The following is a 25,439-nucleotide window of genomic DNA, read 5'->3' as shown; positions in this document are numbered from 1 at the left end:
GGGATTACTTGACAAAGGTGAGGAATATTACCCCATAACATAACGTGTTTTCTTCTTGATAGATTTCTGAATCATTGTATTGTTATTATTATTGTTTTACACACACAAAAAGTTTTGCATCATCTCAGACCAAAGAGTTCCTGATAAAAAGAAAAAAAATGTGTTGGAGACATACAAAGGCACCACATCAGCATTAAATATTGCCTACAAATGACAAATGTGAGCCTCTACAACAGTGTAGCTTTACTTTCTCAACTTTATTCAATACAGCATTCACCAGTACCTTTAACCCCTTGGCGCTGATCTCAATATGTCGTATAGATCGTATAGACCTTTTCATTTAGTTCTAATTTGTAAAGTTGAGAAGCTGTTGAGATGGAAATGTATACAATGGGTGATATGAATAAAAATGAGATGTAACTCGGAGACAAGTCGCGAAGGAGGATTGAGACGGAAGTCACTTGCGAGACAGAACTCGTAATGTATATGAATAAAGTTTGTTTCTCGCTAACGAGACTTGTCTCCTTCTGCTTGAGATGTGTCTCGCACACTGGCTCTGGTATCTGTCAGCTGACAAGTGAATTAACAATCAGAGAGCTACGAAGAGTGGTTTTGTTGGATCAAATGAAAGTGTTAGATTTAAAAGCGAAAAAGATTGAAAAGCGACAGTGTGTTCTCGAAAAAACAGAACAACTCATTTCAGTGCAAAAACAGATTTTGCAACTGCAAATGGAAAATATTTTACATGAAAGGGAGAAAAGAGCAGAACAAACAAGTACAACCGAAATGGAACACCCACCGATATTTTTTTCATTTAGAATAGTTCTTGACAGACTTTTCTTCTTCTTCAGTTATGTTTCACTTGGGAGCCTATTCTAGCTATCAATATTCAGTAATCACTAGTTCTTATTTCAATTCTTTCTAGGCTTACGTAAACGTAGTGGCTCGTACACTTAGTATACTTGAACCCCAGCTTGGGAACGACTGATTTAAGGTTTCTTTTCTTGTAAGTTTCCTTCAAGATATTGTGTAAGAAGTTACATTGTATTTATCATCATATTTAGGATCCACATACAAATGCATAATTTTCTGCGGTCATTGAAAGTCATTCAAACACTTTTTAAACACGCTTTGAACTTCATTCTTCATGAATATGAGGAGTTTATTGATCATACCTGTGCAAAGCTAGGGGTGTTTCTGCATATAATGTACTTTTTCTACAATTTGTTTTTACGTCGCACCGACATAGATAGGTCTTATGGCGACGATGGGACAGGTTTAGGAGTGGGATGGAAGTGACAGTGGCCTTAAGGTACAGTCCCAGCATTTGCCTGGTGTGAAAATGGGAAACCATGGAAAACTATATTCAGGGTTCCCGACAGTGGGGCTTGAACCCACTACCTCCAGGATGTAAGCTCACACCCGCGCGCCCCTAACCACACGGCCAACTCACCCGGTATATAATATACAACCAGTACCTATATACTGTTGCATAAACTGTCTAAATTTCAAACTTTCAAAACATAGAAATAATATAAAATGCTATCCATATTCATTAACGAATATAACTAACAAGGGAGTTGTTTGATTTGGACCGGACAAATTTCAATGAAACTTAGTAACATGATGAGCTATAGACATCCGGAACTCAATGGTGATAACCGTTCTGCCGTGAAATAACATTTCCGTGCCGGTATTTATTGACAATAAATTTTTGCTCCAGTTGTACATGGAACGTGGTGTGTAGATGGCAGCGATTTCAATGAAACATGGTAGGATGATCAATTAAGACATCAGAACATCGCTGCATGATTGACGTTGTTATATAGTTTACACGCAGTGTGACAAAATAAATCGCTCTCAACAAGAATCCGAAAGTTTAAGGCTATTTATAGCATGCAAGTTTATATACAAATGACGAGGATTTCATATTACATATTTTAGCTTCAATTGTAAATGACAAAGAAGTATTAAAAGCCTAATATTTTGAAATATTCATATCCTGTGCATGTTAGTAAAATGGGTTTGACGAGCAAGACATTCTGTTCATGTTGTCAAAATCTAATTTTCACTCTATAGCGCACTGTTTAATGTAACTTTAAAATAGAACTATCAGTGCATTTCTACAGTGCATACGCGAGGTCAGTACAGCTGCAAACCACCCAGCTTTTCTTTAGCAATTAATTATAACAATGTCGTTGATTTTATGACAAAGTGAATATCAGCAATAAATTTAAGACAGGTAGATTGGCAATTCATGGAAGTTTCATCGAAATCTGTCTGATCCAAACCAAATGCTTCCCTCGTAGTATTCAGCGCAAGTGAGATTTTGGTGCTATGGTTGAGAAAGAGCAGCACTCATAGAGGCAGCAAATCATTGGCCGAATATTGTCATTATGCGAATCTGTTAAATGTTGTGAAACCAGTTACAGCCTATTTTTTTCAAGGGCACGAGCCGCCGGTTGAAACTTTTAAATAAACTTAGAAACAGTGCAATCGAAAAAGGCATGGGCAGGGAATTTTACGGCACTTAAACATAAATGGGGTAGCTTACACAAGGACTAAAGATACTCGCACATTCGTTCAATACCATTTGGCCAACATGTGATAGAGAGCGATAATTTTCAGACTTGAAAAAAGTATCCTTTCAGATATCAAAATGTGAATAATAATAATAATAATAATAATAATAATAATAATAATAATAATAATAATAGATAATAATTTTGTATGGCTATTTCTAGCCTGGTACTGCCCTTGTAAGGCAGACCCTCCGACGAGGATGGGTGTCATCTGCCGTGTTATTGTAGTGGAGGATAATGTTGTGTGTGAGTTGCATGAATGTTGAGGATTTAAGGTTAAAATCTCTGACCCGACAGCGAATCGAACCCGGGGGCCCCCTGAACCGAAAAGTACCACGCTGACCATTCAGCTAAGGAGCAGGACAAAGTGAATAATGAAAGCCTTGAATAATTGTAGATCATATCTTAAACATAGCTATGTTTTGTTTCGGCCTTTTCCGTGATTGTGAATTAATTTCATTTATAAAATGTTAGTCGTATTTTGTGAATAGAATAAATGTTAACGTACAGAAAAAATCACAAATGTAGAATAGATTAAGAATAATTAAATTAATTTAATAATTACTAAGAAAATTATCAGAATTGTATGTTGCATGGTTTTGCATATTTCTGGTTTGATTTTGAACATCTTAGACTTTATGATGCATGTAAATCCTATCGCAAATGGCTATCATCGTCATCATCTTTATCATTATTGTTATATGAATATCTCATATATTGGCTCCAGAAAATGTGCTAACCATTCCACATTTTCTTTCCGGTAACGGTAGAGATCTTTATAATCATGTTCGAGAGAATTTCTTCGTGCTTTATAAATTTTTCTCCTCCGTTGTAAAACCATCATAAACTCCGCCATCACGTTTTCAGCCTGATTCTATCGGCTTGAGTCACCTTCTGGGCTGTCTCAAGAAATTCTGAGACCAGTCTCCATTCAGAGAGACTAAACTCCAGTTTATTCATATACATTTGGAGATGTGTCTCCGGGAGAATCCGCTAACGAGCTGTGTCTCAAGGAGCAAAGGTCACTGCTGAGACATCGGTTTTTTATTCATATACATTTGAGACATGTCTTAATATTTATGAGACAAGATACGTCTCTGGTTTATTCATATCACCCAATGTCTTTGAAGGTGATGATCCCTGGTTTCCTTGTATGTATGAATGGGCTCGAATCAATGTTTCTTCTTTCTTTCTGAAGAGTTTGAAATAGTCTGACCTCTTTCCGCTTGAGACCATATAGACTTAAATTTGTACTGTATTCTAGCTAATGTATCTTTATACGAACTTTCCTTACTTGATAGTAATAAATCACAATCTTTTCACTGGTATGTATGTTATCATCTAGTGAGGATTCCTGTAATTCATTCAACGCCTTGAAACCTCTTACGACTCTTAATTACTTGACTCGGAGTTGCTTTGAAATACAATATTGCATGGCGCAGTAGCATGGCACTATGCAGTTTGAATGGATGAGAAGCAAGTTTTAATAAATCAGGTGATAACAGCACGAAACCTGACTGAACTGAGTGAAGTGGCGGTGTACACATAACATCAGGACCCCCTGCAGGTGGGGGACGCTCATGTAGAATACATCCATGGTATCCCCTGCCTTAATATATGTTTTAAAAATGTGTGGATAGGCAGGAAATAGACTTTAAAATATTACAATATACACTTAAACTGTAATGTGGTACTTTTTTTTTACTTTAACAAACATGGTATCCCTATTCTTAACCAAAATAACTGCAAAATTAAGACAGGATAAAAAGACATTTATCAAAAACAATATAAAAAAGTCATGTGTCAAAAAAAGTTATGCATTATCAGTAGTGATCTAAAACCTTAATACTAAAATCACTGTACACAATTACAGCACTGTAGGCATCCAATAATGTGTAAACGTGAATAAAGTATGTGTTTATTATTTGTGAGGAACATTCCTGCAGTACTTTCATTCGTAGGTTGCTTTACAGTACATAACAATAATCTTCTCCTAAATTTTCCACAGTCAGGCTGTGTCTTTTGTCTGTTAAAATCATTTTGAAAGCAGAAAAAGAGCGCTTCACACTCACAGATGTTAGAGGGGCCTAGGAAAATTTACCTACAGTTTTCAATTCAATTTCACTTGGTAAGTCTACCTTTTCCCCATCCATTACCTGATGTACCCTTTTCAGCACTGAATAACCTGGATTCTTCTGCAGTACACTAGACCACTTGTATCTTATTTTTATCCCGTACCTTGCCCGTAGCACTTTGTATGTTATTCTCACCTTCCTCAATTACAGAAAATTGCTGTTTGAGACTGTTTCCTTTTTCCTCCATTTTTGTAATGGTGACTGGAAGAAATGAAAAGTTTGCCCGAATATACGCAATGTCTCTCTGAACACTGGAACAATCATTTAACAGCTCTTTGACAGACGACACACATGCAGAGTTGTCCGTTAAAGGCAAATTCTCTATCACAGTCATGATTTCCTCAGGATGTCCTGCATAATGAAAATGTTCTGAGCTCGGTAAATTCATGAAGCAGGATGCTACCCACAGAGGCTTGCAGACTGAACGCTGAAGGGCATAAGAGTCTATAATGATAATGTATGTATGTATGTATATATGTATGTTCTTGCATAATACAGGGTAGCTTCCATCCAGGAACCCCAACGGGTGATGATTGGTTGTGGTGGAAGGGGAATAGAGGGGAGTTTCTCTCAAAAGATGGCTATTCTTGATGGAGCCTTACAGAACACTTTCTTCATTGTTGAAATGAGAGTATTTACTGCAGGAAACTCGGCCCTGGCTGTTTCTGCAAGTCTGTGCAACGCATGGGCCATGCAAGTAACATGAATTAAAGGAGGATAGAATGTTTTGAGGAGAGGTGCAGTGGCAGTCATGTAGGAAGCAGCATCGGGGACAAGGAGAAGGACTTTAGGATCATCAACACTTTCAGGATACAACAATTGCAACCCCTTGTTGATGAAGTATGCAATGCTTTGACTATTGACTTTTTCAAGCTGTTTAGAGCAAAGAAGGTGAGCGGTAGATGCCTGATTGGGTTCCAGTATTCCTACTGTAAGGTTAGCAATGTACCTGCCCACAGAGTCAGTGGTTTTGTCCTCACACAACTATATGCAAGACTCCCCAGTATCCCCCCTGATTGACAAAATGACCTCATTGTAACAAATATCTAAGCAGTTTTTCTTTAATGTAGATGCTGATGGGATGTGCTGCTTGGTGTATTTCTGTAAAAAAATCTCTGAAAACAAGATTATGCACAGCATTCCAGGGGATATTTGCTGCAACTAGAGCTCTACACATATCAGCATAGAAACCATTATGAGTTGTAGGAGATATAGTTTGTGTGAGCTGAGTCTGTCTAATGTTACTTTTCATGGCTGCTTTTGCTTTGTGACTGGCAGTATCTGCATACTGCTGAAGGTGGCATTTTTTTCTCATGTGAAATCTAAAACACAAAGTGATGTCAATTAGAGCCTAAGATGAGGAATAGAAAAGGTGAGCTATTGAATAAAATTTGTAATTTTGAACTATTTAAATTAAGCCATTATTACTCTAAAGTTAATTAAGAACAAGACCACTACAGTCCCCGAAGGGCCTTGGCTTTTAATAACGGTTGCTGCCCAGCTCATGGCCTGCAGATATTGGGTGGCGTGTGGTCAGCACGATACATCCCTCAGCCGTATTGCATTGCCTCCGTGACCTCTGTCCAGTGTAGCTTCCCAATTGTCCTCACGATGCTAGGTCAACACCATTCCAGACCTCATAGATTTCTAAATTACTGCCGGTACTGGAAATCGAACCCAGGTCGCCTGGACTACGTCTCTACAATTAATTAGAGGAGCCAATATCAAAACCTTAGTTTTAGATTAAAATGAAATTTAAGACATATGCACATACCTGTTTATTGCAGTACTGGCAGAAAATAATCTTGCCATCAAAAGTCATCCCTGGAAATTGTACAATCCTTTGTATAAGCGCACTCTTAGATGATTTCGTTTTAGGCATGATGAACTATATTCACTTAAACAGGTGTTCTTTGGTAACTTGACATGGTATGTCCCTTCTTACTACCTGCTCCTTGTTCTTCCTAGATAATCCTCCCCCTCACCTCGTCACTCTAACACTGTATGTCATTTACTACCTGCTCGTTGTTCTTCTGAGCTAATCCTCCACCTCCACCCTTCACTCAGCATTTCTTTGGTGACAGTTGTCTGGGAAGAACACATTTCTGTGAAAAACACACCCTCTACTGTTCTGCTCCTTCCAGGGATGTCCATTGTGTGATTGTAAAAATTACAGTTGACCTTTATTTTAAATATAGAAAATAGGCAATTTTAGGCACTAAAATAGTAAAAGAGGCTCTAAAGGTCCAAATAGCCATTTTAGGGCACTATAAAACTCTATTAATGTAAGGGGCTTATCATGAAACGTCAACATATTTAAAAAAAAATCATGTTATTTTGTAAGGAATGAAATAGGCATTTGCCTTAAAATCCCAGGTCTACTTATACTTCTGGATGCTGTAAAAGAAAGGTAAAACGTAAAGAACTGTGTGTAATGTCAATTTATACCTGTTCTGTAGCAAAACAAACAAGGAAAACATAATATAGAACACACAAAATGTTATATTTATTTGTATCACATTAAGACAATTTTCACAACTTTTTTGTTTTACACATTATTTTTGTCACTGAAGTTCTGTGCAAGGTAATTATTCTAAATTACTTTCTCCCAAATGAAATGTTCTCCAGAGAATTTCAATTTATATCTGTAGAAGTATCACTCATCGGTAGGATATTATTAGGGCCTGGATTCATATGCACTAAAAACTCTGAAAATATGCATGCATATATGCACTAAAAATATTGAAAATATGCACGAAAATATGTACTAAAATAAAACACATTGCAGTTACCAAACAAATTATTTAATATTAACTGAGTGTTAAATTTATAAACACCGGGCGAGTTAGCCGTGCGCGTAGAGGCGCGCGGCTGTGAGCTTGCATCCGGGAGATAGTAGGTTCGAATCCCACTATCGGCAGCCCTGAAGATGGTTTTCCGTGGTTTCCCATTTTCACACCAGGCAAATGCTGGGGCTGTACCTTAATTAAGGCCACGGCCGCTTCCTTCCAACTCCTAGGCCTTTCCTATCCCATCGTCGCCATAAGACCTATCTGTGTCGGTGCGACGTAAAGCCCTAGCAAAAAAAAAAAAAAAAAAAAATTATAAACAAGTTTCATTCCTTAGAAAATGATGCATGGCAGTAGGTATCAACAGTTTTACTGTCTGTGGCTAATCTTATTTTTTTATTGGAGTATACAAAAACACTGTTTCACCTGATTGAAGCATCTTTCAATTATACAGGATTCCTTTTTTATCCATCTGTTACAAACTGTTTGTTCTGCTATAATGAGAAGCATCAGAAGCCATGATGCAACCCCCCAGAAGTAATACATTCGCACTGTTGCTGGTCATAGCTTTGCAGATATCAGAATTTGTCCAAATACTAGAATCGTGGCCTGTACCTGACCAGTTGGTATCAGCACTAGAAAATTTACCATGTATTGCACGTAGCTCAAACATTGTGCTGGCTACTCCTTTTCTGTTCAATGTGCTGGCTACTCCTTTTCTGCTCAATGTGTTCATCGCTGTGTGCAGATTTTATTATACGTACAGTCCACCACTCCACTTCCATCATAAAATGTATACCATTCTTGCCATTTTCTCTGCACATGGTTATGAGGGTGTTTAGGGGTTGTGGTTAGGATGTAAAGGAGAGGGCATACAAGTCCCTGGTAAGACCCCAACTTGCTTTTCGTGTGTGAGGAGTAGTTGAAATTTCTCTCTTTAGTAACCAGTAGTAATCTGCCAGCATGTTTTTGTTTCATTTCCCCTGATATCTGCGTTCCATTTCCTGTAGATCCTGATGGAATTTTTCTCCTTGCTGTTCGCTCAGCATTCCTAGATACTCGGGGAAATAGTCCAGATGTGACTGTAACATGTGCAATTTAAAGCTCATTTTGCAGCCTAAATCTTGGAAAGAAACAAGCAATCTATCCACCATTTGTTTGAAGTCTGAATCCTTTGTGTTTCCAAGAAGGTTTTTGACCACATTCCGGAATGCTGTCCATGATCTCCAACACTGTATTACTAAGGATATTGAACAGTCCATAATCTTAGATATACATTAATTAATTGCAATTGAACAGATTGTCACAGAACCCACCACACTGTTGCAGGCTGGCGAGATAGTTCTTATATGTGCAACAACTACAAGTTCGCTGCACTGATCTAGGGTAGTGGTATTCAACCAAATGATGTTCTTCGACATGTTCGTGAATTCAAAGACTTAAGGATGGTTAATATTTTGGAGTTGCAGTTCCTGCATCCAAAATATTTCAATTACAACAATACATACGAACAGCAAAGTATATAAAATCAAAGGATTCTCAATCTAGTGCTAAACAACTACATGTCGATACATCTCTTTGAATGTCAGGACCAATGATTTCACGGTTCAACCAGGATTTGTTTAAAGCTTTTATTTCTACAGACATCCCACTTGAAAAGTATACCAACCACAACTTTCCAGAGGAATTAGCGATCAGAAAAAGATACATTCTTGAACTGTATAATTTAACTTAACTAAGGGAGAATGCTAGAAACAATTGTGTATGAGTCTCAATAGATCAGACAACAGATGCAGACCAAATGTGTTGAAAATTTTGAGTTTGGTATTTTAAGAGTAGAAAAAGAGAGAGAAAAATATCTTACCTTCATCATATGAGTGTATTGGAGAAAGTAAATTATTCAACAGTGGCTGGTTTCTTTAATGATTGTTTACATTCACTCTGGCTTTTGAGTGTACTGTAAGAAAATGTGCTTTCATTGTGCAGTGATGGAGCTTCATACATGCAAAAAGGTATGGAAGGATTGCAGATTTTTATTCCAAGATGATACTTGTTAATTGTTTAGTACATGGTCTGAATCGCGTTGGGTGATGAGCGATAGTTTCTTTTTGTAGATGTGAATTTGCTCATCTCACTGGTAAAGATCATCTTTCTAAAAGCAGCAAGTGGAAGACTGATATTTCTCCAGGCTACAGGTTGACAATACTTCGTCCTACCCCTGTCACAAGATGGAGAACCTGGACTAAAGCAGCAAAGTACTACATAGACAACTATGAAGCCATTAAGACATTCATTTTGGATTTGGGTCTGAATGAGTCTGAAAGCATCTGGGAAGCGCAGTTATCTATGAAAAAATGTGGACAGACGAAGATATGATTTTCATCTTTCTAATGTAGCAACAGCAGCCACTAAATTAGAAATGTGAGGGTTGTGTCTGAAAGGCAGTATTACTATCATGGATGACATAATGAGTGATTTAAGAGGTCTAAAGACACTGGTGTTTGGCATCTGAATAAAATCTTTGGACTCCTCGTACACATCTAAGCTCTCATTAACAATCTTCTGGTTATATATGAAATCTATGACAATTAAATTTTCGCATGCCGCCGTTTCATATGATGTTCGAAAGAGTGTTTTTTCAATACAAAAATATTCTGATGGACAACTGTGGGAAATTTCTGTTTAATAATTTTTTACACAACAATTTAAGGAATTTGACCTTTTGTATGTCCTATTTGTTCCATATTGACCGTGGCAACTAAATAAAACAATGGGTTCTTAGTGGCTCCACCCTGTCTACCCTGGTGCCTTGACCATCGCTTGTCAATGGGTATCCGCACTTGTCCACCGGAAATCATCCCCTTCCTCCATCCTGAAGTGGAATATGAACCTTTCACTTTCCATGTGTTCACAATATCACATTGCATACAGTAGTTTAACACTTGCAAAAGAAGTTGAAGTGCTAAGAGAAGCACAAAGAGGAGTAAAGAAAAAGACTGAATTCGCCAAAGGGTATGAAATCTTGCCTAACACGTTGTCAACATACATAATAAATAAAGACAAAATTGTGGGGAGCTGCGTTTTACAAAACTGGTGAAAGAGGAAACGAATGAGATGTGGTGAATTTGCCAATATTGATGAGTGTGTTTTGAAGTGGTTCAAACAGTCCCGTGATAACAACACTCAATTATGTGGCCCATTAGTGCTTACTAAAGAAGAAGAAGAAATTGCCAAAAATTTAAGGATAGTTAATTTTTAAGCAAGATCAGGTTGGTTTACTGGGTTTAAAGAAATAAATCGTATTTGTTTTTTAAGAATGTGTGTCGGCTGTGAGCTTGCATCCGGGAGATAGTAGGTTCGAATCCCACTATCGGCAGCCCTGAAGATGGTTTTCCGTGGTTTCCCATTTTCACACCAGGCAAGTGCTGGGGCTGTACCTTAAGGCCACGGCCGCTTCCTTCCAACTCCTAGGCCTTTCCCATCCCATCGTCGCCATAAGACCTATCTGTGTCGGTGCGACGTAAAGCCCCTAGCAAAAAAAAAAAAAAAAAAAAAAATTCCAAATATAAATTTCACGTCTGTAACATCTTCATTTTTGAGATATCAGTAGCCTAATTAAAAGAAATCAACACCACTTTCAGTCAATTTACCCCCCCCCCAAGTAGTTTTCCAAAAACTAAAAATACACGTTTCTTTACTTTTAATAGAGATAAAAAATACAATTTTTCACTTCTGTAACATCTTAAGTTTTTTTTAGATATACTGTAGAAATATTCATTTTAAAATTTCACCCTTTTTATTCCCCCTTAAGTGGAGTTTCCAAAAACAAAACACCTATGTTTCTTTACATTTACAGGAAATTACAAATACCTACTTTTTACGTCTGTAACATTTTATGTTTCTCAGATATTCTGTAGATATAGTCTTTCGGAAAATTCACCCCAATTTGTCACTCCTGTTTAACCGCCATTAATTGGATTTTCCAAAAACAAGAAAAACGTGTGTCTTTATTTTTAAAGGAGATCCCAAATACAAATTTTCAGTTCTGCAATATCTTCAGTTTCTGAGATATATGAATCCTCATTAAAGGCATTCAACCCATTATTCACCCCTTTACACCCCACCTATTGGGATTTACAGAAAACAAAAAAAATACGTGTTCCTTTATTTTTGAAAGAGATTCTAAATACAGATTTTTACATCTGTAAACCTTTAAAATTTTAAGATGTAGACACACTCATTTTAAATATTCACCCCCCCATTATTTGGATTTTCCAAAAACGAAAAAATGCCTGTTTCTCTAAATTTAAAGTAGTTCCCAAATACCAATTTTCAGGTCTGTAACATCTTCAGGCTCTGAAATATAAGTAGCTTCATTAAAGGCACTCAGCTCCGTTTTTCACCCTTTTCCACACTTCCCATTGGGATTTTCCAAAAAAAAAAAAAGTATGTGTTTCTTTATTTTTAAAGGAGATTCTAAATACCAAGTTTTACATCTATAAACTTTAAAAGTTTTGAGATAAAGATACACTCATTTTAAATCTTCACCCTCCTTTTCACCCCCTTAGCGACGGAATATCCAAAAATCCTCTCTTAGCGAGCACCTACATCTTAATATGAATATATTCCCAAAATTTCATTTCTTTACGTCCAGTAGTTTTGGCTCGGCGATGATGAATCAGTCAGTCAGTCAGTCAGTCAGTCAGTCAGTCAGTCAGTCAGTCAGTCAGTCAGTCAGTCAGGACAAGTTATTTTATATATATATAGATTAATAAGACATATATTTGAGAATTAATTTTTAGGCCTTCCCCTAAACTACCATTTCACTCAGCATGAATAAAATTATTTATAGCGTAGATTGTAGTGCATTATTCTCCGGCTTTACATACCGATTTTCATTAAATTTTCTTCCGCCATCTTGGAAGTGAAGCTTCCATGGTTTGAAGAATTATTTAATTTAATTTCAGGGTTGAACCGTGTTGTACTTGTGCGCACATCACGTACAGTTTGCCGACGTTTCGAATACATTGCAGTATTCTTTGTCAAGGCGGCTGAAATACCCCTACTCGATCCGAGGTAATCGGTCTCAGTCGGTGTAATTTCTGCCTTGGAGACTGAAGATACGGTCACTGCTAGATGTGGGTATAGGATTATGAGCACTTCGTGTTACTAATCATGGGCTGTGTAAGTCCATATTCATTATATTTGTTCATATGCATATAAATCAAACTCCAAGTTATTTTTGCCCATTGTCCATTCACAAAAGACACCAAAAAAAGTCCTTTGTTGACATAAAGGTAGTAGATCATTAGTAATAGTGAAATTTGAAAGAAATTTTGTAAATTTTTGCATGAATAAAGGAGGGGAAGGCAGATTATGACAATGGAGAAGAAACTTCCTTTTTATCTTCTTGTTCCTGCTGTATTATTATTATTATTATTATTATTATTATTATTATTATTATTATTATTATTATTTCTTCCAGAGGTCAACCTGAGCTGCACCAAACTAACTCATATTCCTTGGATGTGACATATCATCCAACTAATGGTCATCAAGACAATCATTCTCCAAACTCATCTCACCTCTCTGTTCAAAGTGGAGATGCAGCTACTCTCGTCTCCCGTACACAAAAGCAGCAAACCACACAACAGGTAAGTAATCTGCTCTATTTCCTCTAAAATTTTGGCTAATAAATGGTGTTTCTTAATGTTGATATGTTTAGAGAATCCAGATTTCTCAGAATAAGTTGCCTAGTTAAATCAGTATTAAACTACTGTGGAATCAATTATTACTATAATTTGCTGGCCCACACTTAATGCACGCTTGTTAGTTATCAGAAGAAGTTCAGTTATTGGAGAGTAATGAAACTCCACTATGAACCTACTGCAAGGATGAAATCATCATCGTTACCATTTTTACGTATCCAGATGCAGTGGAGTCAGGACGAATGTACTTCCTCTGCATTTTACTCTGTATTTCCACCCCGTTCTCTTGCATTACCATGTTTTAGTCCAAGTCTCTTTGGTTTATACTGTTCATAACCAGATTCACTCATCATATCCTGGGTTTTTCTTGGAGTTCCTTTCGTTTAATCATCATTTAATTCTGTCATCGGGTCTTAATTGTTTTCTCACGTATTGTCTTTTGTAACATACTTCTCAGAAATTGGATTTTTACTGTCCATGTGCAATTTTCATCCATTTCTGTTACTGAGCAGATCTCGGGTGCACATGTATTCATAGGTATGTAGTGTTGTTGTATTGTAATATCATCACTCTGTTTTTTTTCCATTCTTTGTGATGGAGAAAAGTAAGTTGTATCTTGTTGCTGATTTCCATATCCAAAAAGTTACGCTCTCTTTCTTTTTCGTTCTTCTCCACACTTGATTCTCATTTCGTATTTATCAAATTTCTTATTTATTGCATAAAGCTTGTGTATAGTTGCCTCTAGAACAATTATCTCCACCAATCATTATCACTGCATCAGGCTGTTGTTATACTTGGGGGCAGTACTCTGTGTCCCTGTGAGGACATGGTATGCACTAGCCATGCGTCTTGGTGGGTGTGCTATTTACCAACTGATGAGCCCAACTTAGCACACTGGGGTGAAACGCTGACAACCAGGAGTGAGTTAGCTGGAAAATTTTTAATGTCCAATAACGGACCAGTTATATTGGTATTATGAATTTACTCATTCAGGACAAATATTTCAAGTTCCCTATGGGAATCAACATCTGTATCATGCCTACCAGATGTCAATGGCCACTCCTGCAAATACGCACTTCTCTCAATTCAGCACAAGTAAATAATATTATCAACTCCTGGCATTCGATAATTTTGTTCTTAATTGTGTGATGTCAGATCTGTGGAATTTAGCATAGTGGCAGATTTATTGCTTTAAATTCAGATGATTCCAGCCCTGGGGAAGAGAGGTTCGTTAACCTGTGACAATTGTTCTGTAGATCCCCTCGTTCAAATCTCACCCCCTTCTGGTTGCTGCGGTTGGGCTTGGTGTTGTAGTAGGGGTCTGCATGAATGAAATCATGGCTTGCGGCTCAATTCCAACTCGATGAATTTGTTCTTTCCGGAGCAATACAGGGTTCTTACAGCCTATGGCACGGCCATCCAGGGTTCCTGCCTTCACTCCCTGTGACTCTATGTGACTTATGCCATTATTGAAGCATATTATGATATGGCTCATCGTGATAACAGAATTATACCTGAAAAAGAAATGACTTAATTAAAACTAGAATGACACGTTTCATTCTGGAAAGAACACAATCAGATTCTGAAAAATCATGCTATGCTATTAAGAGTGAGGAAGCACTGTTGGAATATTTCACTCAGATAAGTTCCAAATTACAAGTATTTAAAGATTTAACAGAATTTAAACATAAATGCATATATATTTGTAAATATTTTTGAGTGCAATATTAGACAATACTGAATGATGGCACGTTATGTTAAATAGTGCACAGATTTATTTGTAAATTATCCAGCATCCTAAATAACTAGGATAGTGGAAAATGATCTCTAACAAAAGATCACCAATTAATTACAATCAAACCAAACTTGTCAAAATTCGTAGTCTCCTAATAAATGAAATATTACACTCATTCCATTAGAAAGTTAAAGTTTACAATTGTGTGAATTTAAATGAATGAAATGCTCATCCTTTTCCAGAATTAAATTCACTGAAATTTTAAAAACTTTAACAATTACAAGTCATCCAATCATTAATCAATTATTTAGATGTTATTTCAGTACCTATAAAAAATTATTATATTTACCAACATTGATTTTGATAAAGTCTAGTGTTTTGCGCAGGACCTTTTAAATGGGCGAACTGCCCTGCCCGTTTTACAGACTCTCTGGCTAATACAACCTAGATATATCCTAGTAACATAATACTAATACATGTTTGAGTCACTGGGTTCTCCAAATTAACACGTAAATACTGTAAAACTTTAAATTTAAATGATAAATCATTATTGTCAGCATAATTACATCAGAGATAAAATGTTGAGCTTGACTACCATGTAGTGTTGTGCCCGAACGGGGTCTCGAATAGCGTGGAAAAGCATGCATGCCCTCTGTTCCACATGACATCGCAAAGCAGTATGGCAGTCCACATGTCCACAACAACAGAGTGGTAGGCCTAAGTCCTCTGTTACATGATTTGGAATGAGCAATAGAACACTAAGTTCAAAATATTCTGTTATGTCTTGTTCGTGATATTAACACTAAAATAGTTAAATTTTGCAGTTAATGTTTACCTGTCTTATATTATTGTTAATGCCCTGAGAGAAATTAATTGACGTTTTTTTCATATTGAAGTTTAACGTATTGTTCTCCTCCCGACTACTCATTCCTGCCACTACGTACCATGAACGGCCAGTACAGGCATAACTTAGAACACTTATTTACGCGTGCATGACTGCTGTTTTCTGGGATAATTTTTTCACCTTATTTTCACCCTACGAATCGAGCAAGTTGTGTATTTTCCTGCCATCTTGGCTTCATAACTGGAACTAATACGAAATTGATCGATATATGTTGTTCTTGACTCATATTGATCAGGGATAGAAGATGAAATGTGCCCTGAGTTTCAAAGAAGTTGCTTTAGAATGTATCGCATCCTTTCCTGCCATCTGAAGAATGCTTTGTGAACTGTATCTAACTTGAAAGTTCTTGCCATTTATAAAGGTGAAGTACCGAAAGAAAATACTTTGCAGGTATATTTTGCTTCGCAGGCTAGATGCTACTCAGTTGCAGAAGAATGACCAGTCCGTCTCATTCTCTTCAGTGTGCAGAAATTATTCCTTTGATAGATGACAGTAGTGAAAGTGACCTATCGGGAAGCAGTATTTTTCGTAGGGATGTGACAGTGACTATGCAAAACAAGAGGTTACTGCAGAAGTGGCAGACAGAGCAGGTGAAAAAGAAATGGCTTCAGCTGTAATAACTTCGCTATTCACTGGTTGTGGCGAGAGTTAGATCTCGTCATGAACATACAAAAGATCATCCTCACGGGTGTGCTGGGTACCAAAAAGCGTTTTGAGTCGGTTTTATTTGCTTTTCTGCTGTTATTTGGTGACAAAGTCATTGATGTAATTTTTCGAGAGACAAGTAGGTATGCGGCACAGTGTCTACTTAGCGCTCCCTTGAAACCACGGTTGCGCACCAGGAAGTGAGAGCCAGTGACAGAGGAGAAAATTTGCATTCTTAGGGCTTATAACTGTAGAGAGGGATAATGCAGAAACCCTCCCTGAAGAGCTATTTCACCAGTCACACATTTTTAGAAGCCCCTGTAATCTCTTGAGTGTCAAGGGACGGGTTTGTACTTGTCTTGCAATATTTACATTTTTGTTGACAATATGGGGCCTAAAAAGCTATTTTAAAATTAAGCCTCTCCTGAAAATTATACATGAACATTTTGAGACCGCCTAAATTTTCAACAAAAATATTTCTTGCTCTTTTTTTTTTTTTTTTTTTTTTTTGTAAATATGCCTGAAATAATGGAACTTATCCAAATAATATATTCGTGTAAATATTGTGGGTGGTTATGGACAACTCTGAACTGCAGCCGTCATGTATATTGCTGGAAAACATTGGTAATGATCTTTGTAAGTATTCCTAAAATTTTCAATAAATTATATTTTGTAGACTTATCATTATGAATTCTAACTTGATGGTGTCTAAACCTCTGTTAAGCTTAAATTTAAATACCACCGGGGAAGTAAGCAGCTCGGAGTTAAATTGCCAGCTTGAGGGGTTGATTTATCTCTAATTAACTTGATTTGATTTGACTTAATTTGGTACCTGTTCTCCAATGCAACAAATTAAGGTAGTCTTAAAAAAAAAAAAAAAAAAAAAAAAAAAAAAATCTTCCAATTCTTGACTCTTAACTTGTCATTATGCCGTAGAACAAATATGATCCAAACCAAGACTATCAACGAAATAAGAACTGATCTAATCACAAATAACACAATGGTAAAATAACATGCAAAGTAGAAATAGATCATTACACACCACCAACTGCTGCTGCTGCTCTGAGAGCTTAGAGGAACGTCTTCCTTAATTCCAATTTTATATCTATTGTCGAGCTGAATATGTTTACTACACCCTCAACAAAGTGATTCTTTATCTACCATGTTCATCTCACACTTGGATTCAAATATGCATTGTACCAGTTTGGATATGTTTAACCCTGTCTCATACTTACGCTGCGCTTGACTTATATGGCACCTGACGAAGAAACCTACAAATTTTAATTATTTAACTGCCAATTTCACCGTGTACCACGAAAAGTTGAATATGTTATTTGTATTTGAAAATTTTATTTTATGAGTCCTTGTATGAATTATAGCTTTTGCATTCACCTTTCATGGACTGTTTTGAATTGACATTACTGAATATCTACAATTCGAACCTTCACTGCCAAGTCCATCTCGCAACATAAGTTCAGATGTCACGTGCAATTCTATGAGGCTGTTAAATCCTAACTCACATTTGAACTACACTCGCACCGGTGCCATTCAACGAATGATTGAACGCAGACCTTTTGTGCCAAATCCATTACGAACCTACATTTTCGAGGGTCTCTCGTGTTTTTTGCATTTATCGAACCCAAACTCACGCTTGTGCAACTCTTGTCTCACCCTTTACAGCTGTTTTTTGAATTGGCGCTTATTGAATAAGTGATTTCAATCCCTAACTGCCAAATTTCACCTCAACCCAAATATTTTTTATAATGATATGTACATTTTTGAGAAGATTGTGTTTATTGAAATATAACCTATGTTTTGTACTACACTCGCGGCAGGCAACATTCAATGGAAGAGTGTCTGAAATAATTTAAATCTCCAATGCCAATTATCTCGTACTTCTGCATGGTTTTGTTACAGTTTATATGTTTTATTGTTTAAGTGATTATGTTATCTCATGTTTATACAATTTTGACTCACCCTTCATGACCACTTTGAAACTGACATTGTACTTCGCGTCTTCATGTTCTCTCATTTAATCACACTAATGTAACACCTTGTAATATAAATGTCTACATGCTAGCCTATTTCCCACATTTTGGCTGAAGATGACGCCAAACAGCGTCGAAACTAGTTCCAAGTGTAAATATATGTTGTAAATAAACTATAACATTTATTTGTATTGAAAAGGTGGACCCTTTTAAGTTTCCTATCTGCCATTCTCAGTTCAATACGGACAAAAATGAAATTCTTTGATTTAAATCTTGACAGGGTTGTTTTTGGAGATTGTGCTTCCGAGGTACTTGAAGTGAGAAACTGGTTCTAATTTTGCTCCTTCCAAAAAGTTTTGAGTTTGCTCCTTTCCTGATGATGGTCATTTTCAGAGTCTTTGTTGTACTTATCTTAAATTTATTGAATGTATTGTTTCCACTCGGTCAGTTTTTCCATACTTCAGCTTCTGTTTCTCCCCTTTACAGCACATCATCAGCAAATACCAGGACATTTCATCTGCTGTCTATTTTCTTGTTAGACTTTTTGATCTTGTCCATTATCATCATCATTTTATCATCATTAACAACAACAGCAACAGCAACAACAAGAGTGGTGATAGGAACTTCCTTGTAGGACAGCTCTCTTTGTCCCAAACACTTTTGATCCTCCGTTGTCTATCTGAACACAGCTGTAGCAATTCTGGTATAGCATCTTTACTTTGCCAGTCAGGTACTTTTACACGTTGAGCTCTTACAGACATTCCTAGATCTTGTTCCAGGAGAGTGTCCTAGGCCATTTCACTGTCCAAAAGTGTAATCACAAGATTCTTTTCATGTTCCCAGTACTTTTCTGTAAGCATTCTTTGTGGAAAAATGAGATCTATAGTACTTCGATCTTTCTTGAATCGTGTTTTTCTTCCTCAAGCAAAGGTTCCACTATCGTCTTAAGTCTCATTTCAATGATTTTTTCCAACAGCTTCAGGGAGTGTGACAACAATGTTATGCCCCTATAGTTTCCACATTTCCATCTGTTGCACTTTTTAAACAGTGGGATGACGATTCCTTTTCTCCAATCTTCTGGGATTTTGTTTCCTTCCCTAATCACCGAGAGTACTCCGTATAGCCAATTTAAGCGTGGTATTCCAGCTGCCGTTATTATATCTGAGGTGAGATTATCGAAGCCTGAGGACTTTCCATTTCACATGTTCGTTAGTGCTCTTTCAACTTCAAGCCATCTTAATGGGGGATGGGTTTTCCTGGATTTTGTCTATTCTGCAGTTGGTGGTGGTGTTGTCTCCATCTCCATTTAACAACATGCTGAAGTACCTCTTCATTTCTTTCATCTCTGATCCCTTCCTATGTTCTTATCAAATCACCGTAATTTGTTTCCAGCACAAAGACATTTCCATATTCACTTCTATTTCTTTTTACTACTTTATATAAAGACTTCCTACTTCCTTGGCAGTCTTCCTCTATACTGGTAGTAAAGTCATCGCAGCACTTCTTCTCTTCTTGGATTAGTAATTTTACAACCAACTTCTTGGTCTGATATTCCTGTGTGTGCTCTTCAATTTCTACCTCATTTCTTCTAAGCACCCATTTTTTGTTTTACTTGATAAAATTTTCTTTTCACCATATTTCTTTCTTTTACTGCTGTCTTCACCCTGTCATTCCACCAAGGCATTCCTTCTCTATTGGTTTTGCAGTTGTTTCCCCACAGATTTCCTCAGCTTCCTTTACAAGAGTTTCTTTGAACAAGGTCCATTCTTCTTCTACCCCTCTAATCTCAGTTTTGGGTAATTTTGTTGTTACCCTTGCTTGATACTTCCCTTTCTTCTCAGAGTCCTTCAATAACCAGGTCTTAATTGTTGGTATTTTCGTGCACTTAGCTTTGGGGACATGGGCATCTTTAAGGTCAGCTATTAATAGCTAATGGTCGCTATATAGACACTTGATGGATATGACTTTTGACATCACTAACATACCGACCAACTTTACCATCAGTGATGATATAATCTATCACTGTCTTCAGCTTTCCATCTCAACTACTGTATCTTGTTATTTTATGACTCTCCCTCTTCTGGTACCATGTGTTCTGTATGCCTAAGTTGTTTCGCACGTATAAATCAATCAAGTTGTCTCCTTTGGAGTTTCTTGTTCCCAAAGCCATGAGATCATTGATGTTTTCACAACCTTCTCTCTCTTTACCAACCTGGGCATTCAGATCAAACATAATAGTATTCTCCTTTGTCAGTTGTTCGTCAAGTTCGGTAAGGAATTCTTTCTCATCTGCGGTACATCCTGCTTGAGGTGCGTATACTTGAATTAAAGTGTGATGCACATTTCCATCTCGTAATCTCATCTGTATGATCCTGTCATTCACACAGGTGGCATCTGTCTCTATATCTAAATCTTTATGAAGGATTCACTCATGTTCCCACTCCAGTATAACATATATTAATTTCTCAGAGATTTCTTTCTACAGTATTTCCACTTTGTCTCACTCAGCCCCAATATCTGAAGCTTACGCCTGTCCATGATGTGTAAGAGTTCTTCACATTTGTTAGTGAGAGTAAGGATGTTGAGTGTTCTGATTCTCAGCTGTTTCTTGGTTAATGCCATTCTCTTCCTGCATTTACAATGAGCTTCATAATTTCATAATTTCATGAGCTGCCTGAAAAGTTGCCATGTCCAGTAATTTGAACACTTTTGCATCTGAGGGTGGTTTTAGTTTTAAAAGGAACAATCATTTACCTCGGTGCAGTTGGTTTGCTAAGCCTAACACTGCAGAGGGTTTTCTGTCAGGGTTATCTCCCTTAGCCTTTGGCAGCCCCTTGCCACATTTACAAGGCAGCAGCTTTTACAGGTTACCCTGCTTCGGTAATGGAGTAGACGGTACAGCCAGGACCCAAGGCCGTGTGTTGGGCGGCGGTAAATAACCCGACTCCTTAAGGGTGCCAACGGCTTTTGGCGGATGAGCTCCTTTAAGTGGGGTGATGGTCCCTTCAGTGGAGGAAATGCCACTGGAATCCATCCCTGATAGAGGGCCAGCAGTACCTATCAGTACCAGGATGAGGCGTAAAAAGAATGACTTTGGATCGGCTCATCACTGGATTATTATGGGCGTTGCTGAATAAGCCTCAACGGCCATGATACTGCAGTGTGGAAAGCAAGGGGAAACTACCACACTACCTTCCCAAGAGAATCTCTGATGGATATGGCTAATTTGGAAATGAATTCGTCAAGCGATCCGGTTGACACCCGGCGCCATCTCAGGTCCAGGCTGAATGGTGTGAAATTGGTGACTGGGCACATGAGGTAGACTCCCAGGCCTTGTGTGGGAAATCTGCGACTGGGAGGAGTAACATCGTAAAGAGAACATCTACTGTTGTTCATAAGTTTCATTTCCGTATTGATAGATATTACTTTACAAAAAACAATATAAATATAAGTCACCACCTTATCAATACAAAATTTATTCACATTCAGCTAGTAAATATGGTCAAGACCGGTTTCGACCCCTAGGGGGTCATCTTCAGTTGATATGCATAAAAGATATATTTTACAAAAACATCACATATAATGATTAAAACTTAAATTAAATCGAACTGATCATAAATGTTGGTATGTATGTCTTGGTACATTTGAGCTATTGTATGTGTCAATCTTAAGTTTTCCAGCATACAGTGTCAAGGTAAGTAGTTAGCTAATATACATCATCCATGAAATTACATGCTATTTTTCATGTTATCACTATCTAATTTGGGTTGTACAATGTGGAATGAGATATACATACATTTGTGTAAATTAATAGTAGTAAGTTCAGTAATATACATTAAAAATTGGTTCTTAAATTACATTAATTGATTATTGACCAGTCATATGAAAATGTAGAATTATTGGTTTGGACACTTGTGATTAAAATATTAGTATGCAATACCTTGTTGGCATATATCTTAAATACTAAAGTATCAGTTTATAAAGCCTATTATTCTTATTTTATGTCTTGGAATAGGGTTAAACTTTTTAAAAAACTACTTGTTTTGTTTAGCATAGGCATTGGATAATCTTGTTAAATTGGACACATAACTAAAACAGTGGTGTATATATATGCCTGGTTAAAAATACATTGCGTTAACCTTATTGATATGTGGTGCTATATATACAATTTTGGGGGTAAAATGGGGTTAACGAGGTTTTCACAACAGTATTTGATTAGTTATAATGTTCCGATAAAATGGGTCCGTAAAAATATATAACTATATACAAAATTGCGGTTAGGTAAGTATTTGTATAATCTGCTTGCAATTCAGGTAATATTTGGTTGTATGTCTGGAGATATTTTAGGCAGCTACTGTTGTTAGAGCTATTAAGAGTCTTGAATATATTGATGGAGCATGTTCTTCTTTTTGTGTGCCGTAATATGTTGAGTTGGTGACATTTGTAAGAACGCGTTGAATCTTATGCGTCCTGGTAGGGTGCACGTTGATTTTATCGTAGAAGCATATATGTTGTGAAAACAAAGTATGTTAGGTGTTGGAACCATGCATTCTGTGTAGCTGCCTGTTGAGATCTGAGATGAGTTTTTAAAAAAGTTTAACCCTATTCCAAGACATAAAATAAGAATAATAGGCTTTATAAACTGATACTTTAGTATTTAAGATATATGCCAACAAGGTATTGCATACTAATATTTTAATCACAAGTGTCCAAACCAATAATTCTACATTTTCATACGACTGATCAATAATCAATTAATGTAATTTAAGAACCAATTTTTAATGTATATTACTGAACTTACTACTATTAATTTACACAAATGTATGTATATCTCATTCCACATTGTACAACCCAAATTAGATAGTGATAACATGAAAAATAGCATGTAATTTCATGGATGATGTATATTAGCTAACTACTTACCTTGACACTGTATGCTGGAAAACTTAGGATTGACACATACAATAGCTCAAATGTACCAAGACATACATACCAACATTTAGGCCTATGATCAGTTCGATTTAATTTAAGTTTTAATCATTATATGTGATGTTTTTGTAAAATATATCTTTTATGCATATCAACTGAAGATGACCCCCTAGGGGTCGAAACCGGTCTTGACCATATTTACTAGCTGAATGTGAATAAATTTTGTATTGATAAGGTGGTGACTTATATTTATATTGTTTTTTGTAAAGAGAACATCTCTTCGACGCCAAAATAAAATAGCAATTTGGAATGTAAGGGGACTCTTGCAACCTGGGAAACTTCAGGTCATTGAGAACGAAATGGAAAATCACAATCTAGACTTGCTAGGTCTATCTGAAACACACTGGAAAGGTAATGGCTTCTTCTGCACCACTAAGGGTAATACAGTGTACTTTTCTGATCCAGATGATGAAAGCGCCAATGGCGTTGCAGTAATTATTCCTCCGCATTTGGCAAATCTAGTGGATGGATGTTAGTGTGTTAATGACAGAAGCATCCACTTAACACTTAACGGCAGCACCATGTAAACTCCGTATCATTCAAGTGTATGCGCCTACATCTGTTTCGAGCGAAGAAGAAATCAAGAAATTCTATGGAGAACTAGATCATGTAATGAAGAATATCCCAAGTAAGGAAATATCAGTGGTTCTTGGAGACTATAATGCAAAGATTGGAAAAACAACCACTGACAATGAGTTTAGACACATCGTGGGCCATAATGGCATTGGAAAGCAAAATTATAGTGGAGAGAGGCTACTACAGTTTTGTATGGAACGTGAATTATGTGTAACCAACACATTCTTTCAACATCATATTCGACTGTATACCTGGTGCTCCCCTGATGGTCTTCATAGAAATCAGATTGATTTTATATTGGTTAACAATTGCTGGAAATCCTCTGTCATCAATGCAAAAACATACCCTGGTGCAGATTGTGGCTCAGATCACCAACTACTGTTTATGGTGTTCAGGTTGAAACTCAGGGGTATGCGCTGTGTACCTTGTAAAATGCAAAAAGTAAAAGGTGAAAACTTATGGATTTTTGGTGTGGAAATCCAAAATGTTCATTTGAACACTAGAAGGGAGCACAGTACTGATGAAGGGTCCACATGGGAAAACCTCAAACAAAATATAATGACCTTTACAATGAAACATTCTTCTCCAATACAGAGTCATCGTAAGTTTTGGATGAGTGATCATACGTGACAGCTCATAGAACAGTGGAAACAACTGAAAGAAACAGGCTTGCATATTCAAGCCAGATACTTTGAGCCGTGTCGTGAAATTCAGCGTAATTGCCGCTTAGACAAACATAAGTATATGTCGGGAATCTGTGAAAAAATTGAACCTCATGGCCATCACAGTGAGACACGAGATATATACCGGAAAGTAAAACAGCTGTCGAATAAATACAAACTTCGTTTATAGTCCATAGACCGAGCTCGATAGCTGCAGTCGCTTAAGTGCGGCCAGTATCCAGTAGTAATACTAAATTCCCATGAAGAGAATTAGATATTTTTCCACCAATAGAGCATATCAAAAATTAGATCAAAAATTGGATGTATGGCTTTTCAGGCGTTTGCTCTATTAACCAGCATTTCGTCTTAGGTCTGACACTAGACTCGTCAGAGTGGGATGTGTCAGTCGAGTCTAGTGTCAGACCTAAGACGAAATGCTGGTTAATAGAGCAAACGCCTGAAAAGCCATACATCCAGTATCCAGTAATCGGGAGATCGTGGGTTCGAGTCCCACTGTCGGCAGCCTTGAAGATGGTTTTCCGTGGTTTCCCATTTTCACACCAGGCAAATGCCGGGGCTGTACCATAATTAAGGTTATGGCCGCTTCCTTCCAACTCCTAGGCCTTTCCTATCCCATCGTCGCCATAAGACCTATCTGTGTCAGTGCAACGTAAAGCAAATAGCAAAAAAAAAAAAAAAAAAAATAGTCCATAGAAGATTCTAATG

At 37.0% G+C, this 25,439-nt stretch overlaps 1 protein-coding gene across 5 annotated transcripts in view; it reads left to right on the top strand.

Annotated features, from left to right (window-relative positions):
• p120ctn (adherens junction protein p120) overlaps positions 1 to 25,439 on the top strand; it is a 914,089-nt gene that overhangs the window by 115,085 nt on the left and 773,565 nt on the right. For all 5 annotated transcript variants that reach the window (XM_067140690.2, XM_067140688.2, XM_067140689.2 and 2 more), the window contains exon 3: positions 12,992 to 13,160. In XM_067140690.2, the coding sequence (XP_066996791.2) occupies positions 12,992 to 13,160 (169 nt within the window). The remainder of the gene's footprint in view (positions 1 to 12,991; positions 13,161 to 25,439) is intronic.

This window comes from Anabrus simplex, chromosome 2 (genome assembly GCF_040414725.1).
Source record: "Anabrus simplex isolate iqAnaSimp1 chromosome 2, ASM4041472v1, whole genome shotgun sequence".
In the NCBI taxonomy this organism is placed as follows: domain Eukaryota; kingdom Metazoa; phylum Arthropoda; class Insecta; order Orthoptera; family Tettigoniidae; genus Anabrus; species Anabrus simplex.
The sequence above is the reverse complement of the archived record's forward strand: the minus strand, read 5'-3'. Positions and strand labels throughout refer to the sequence as shown.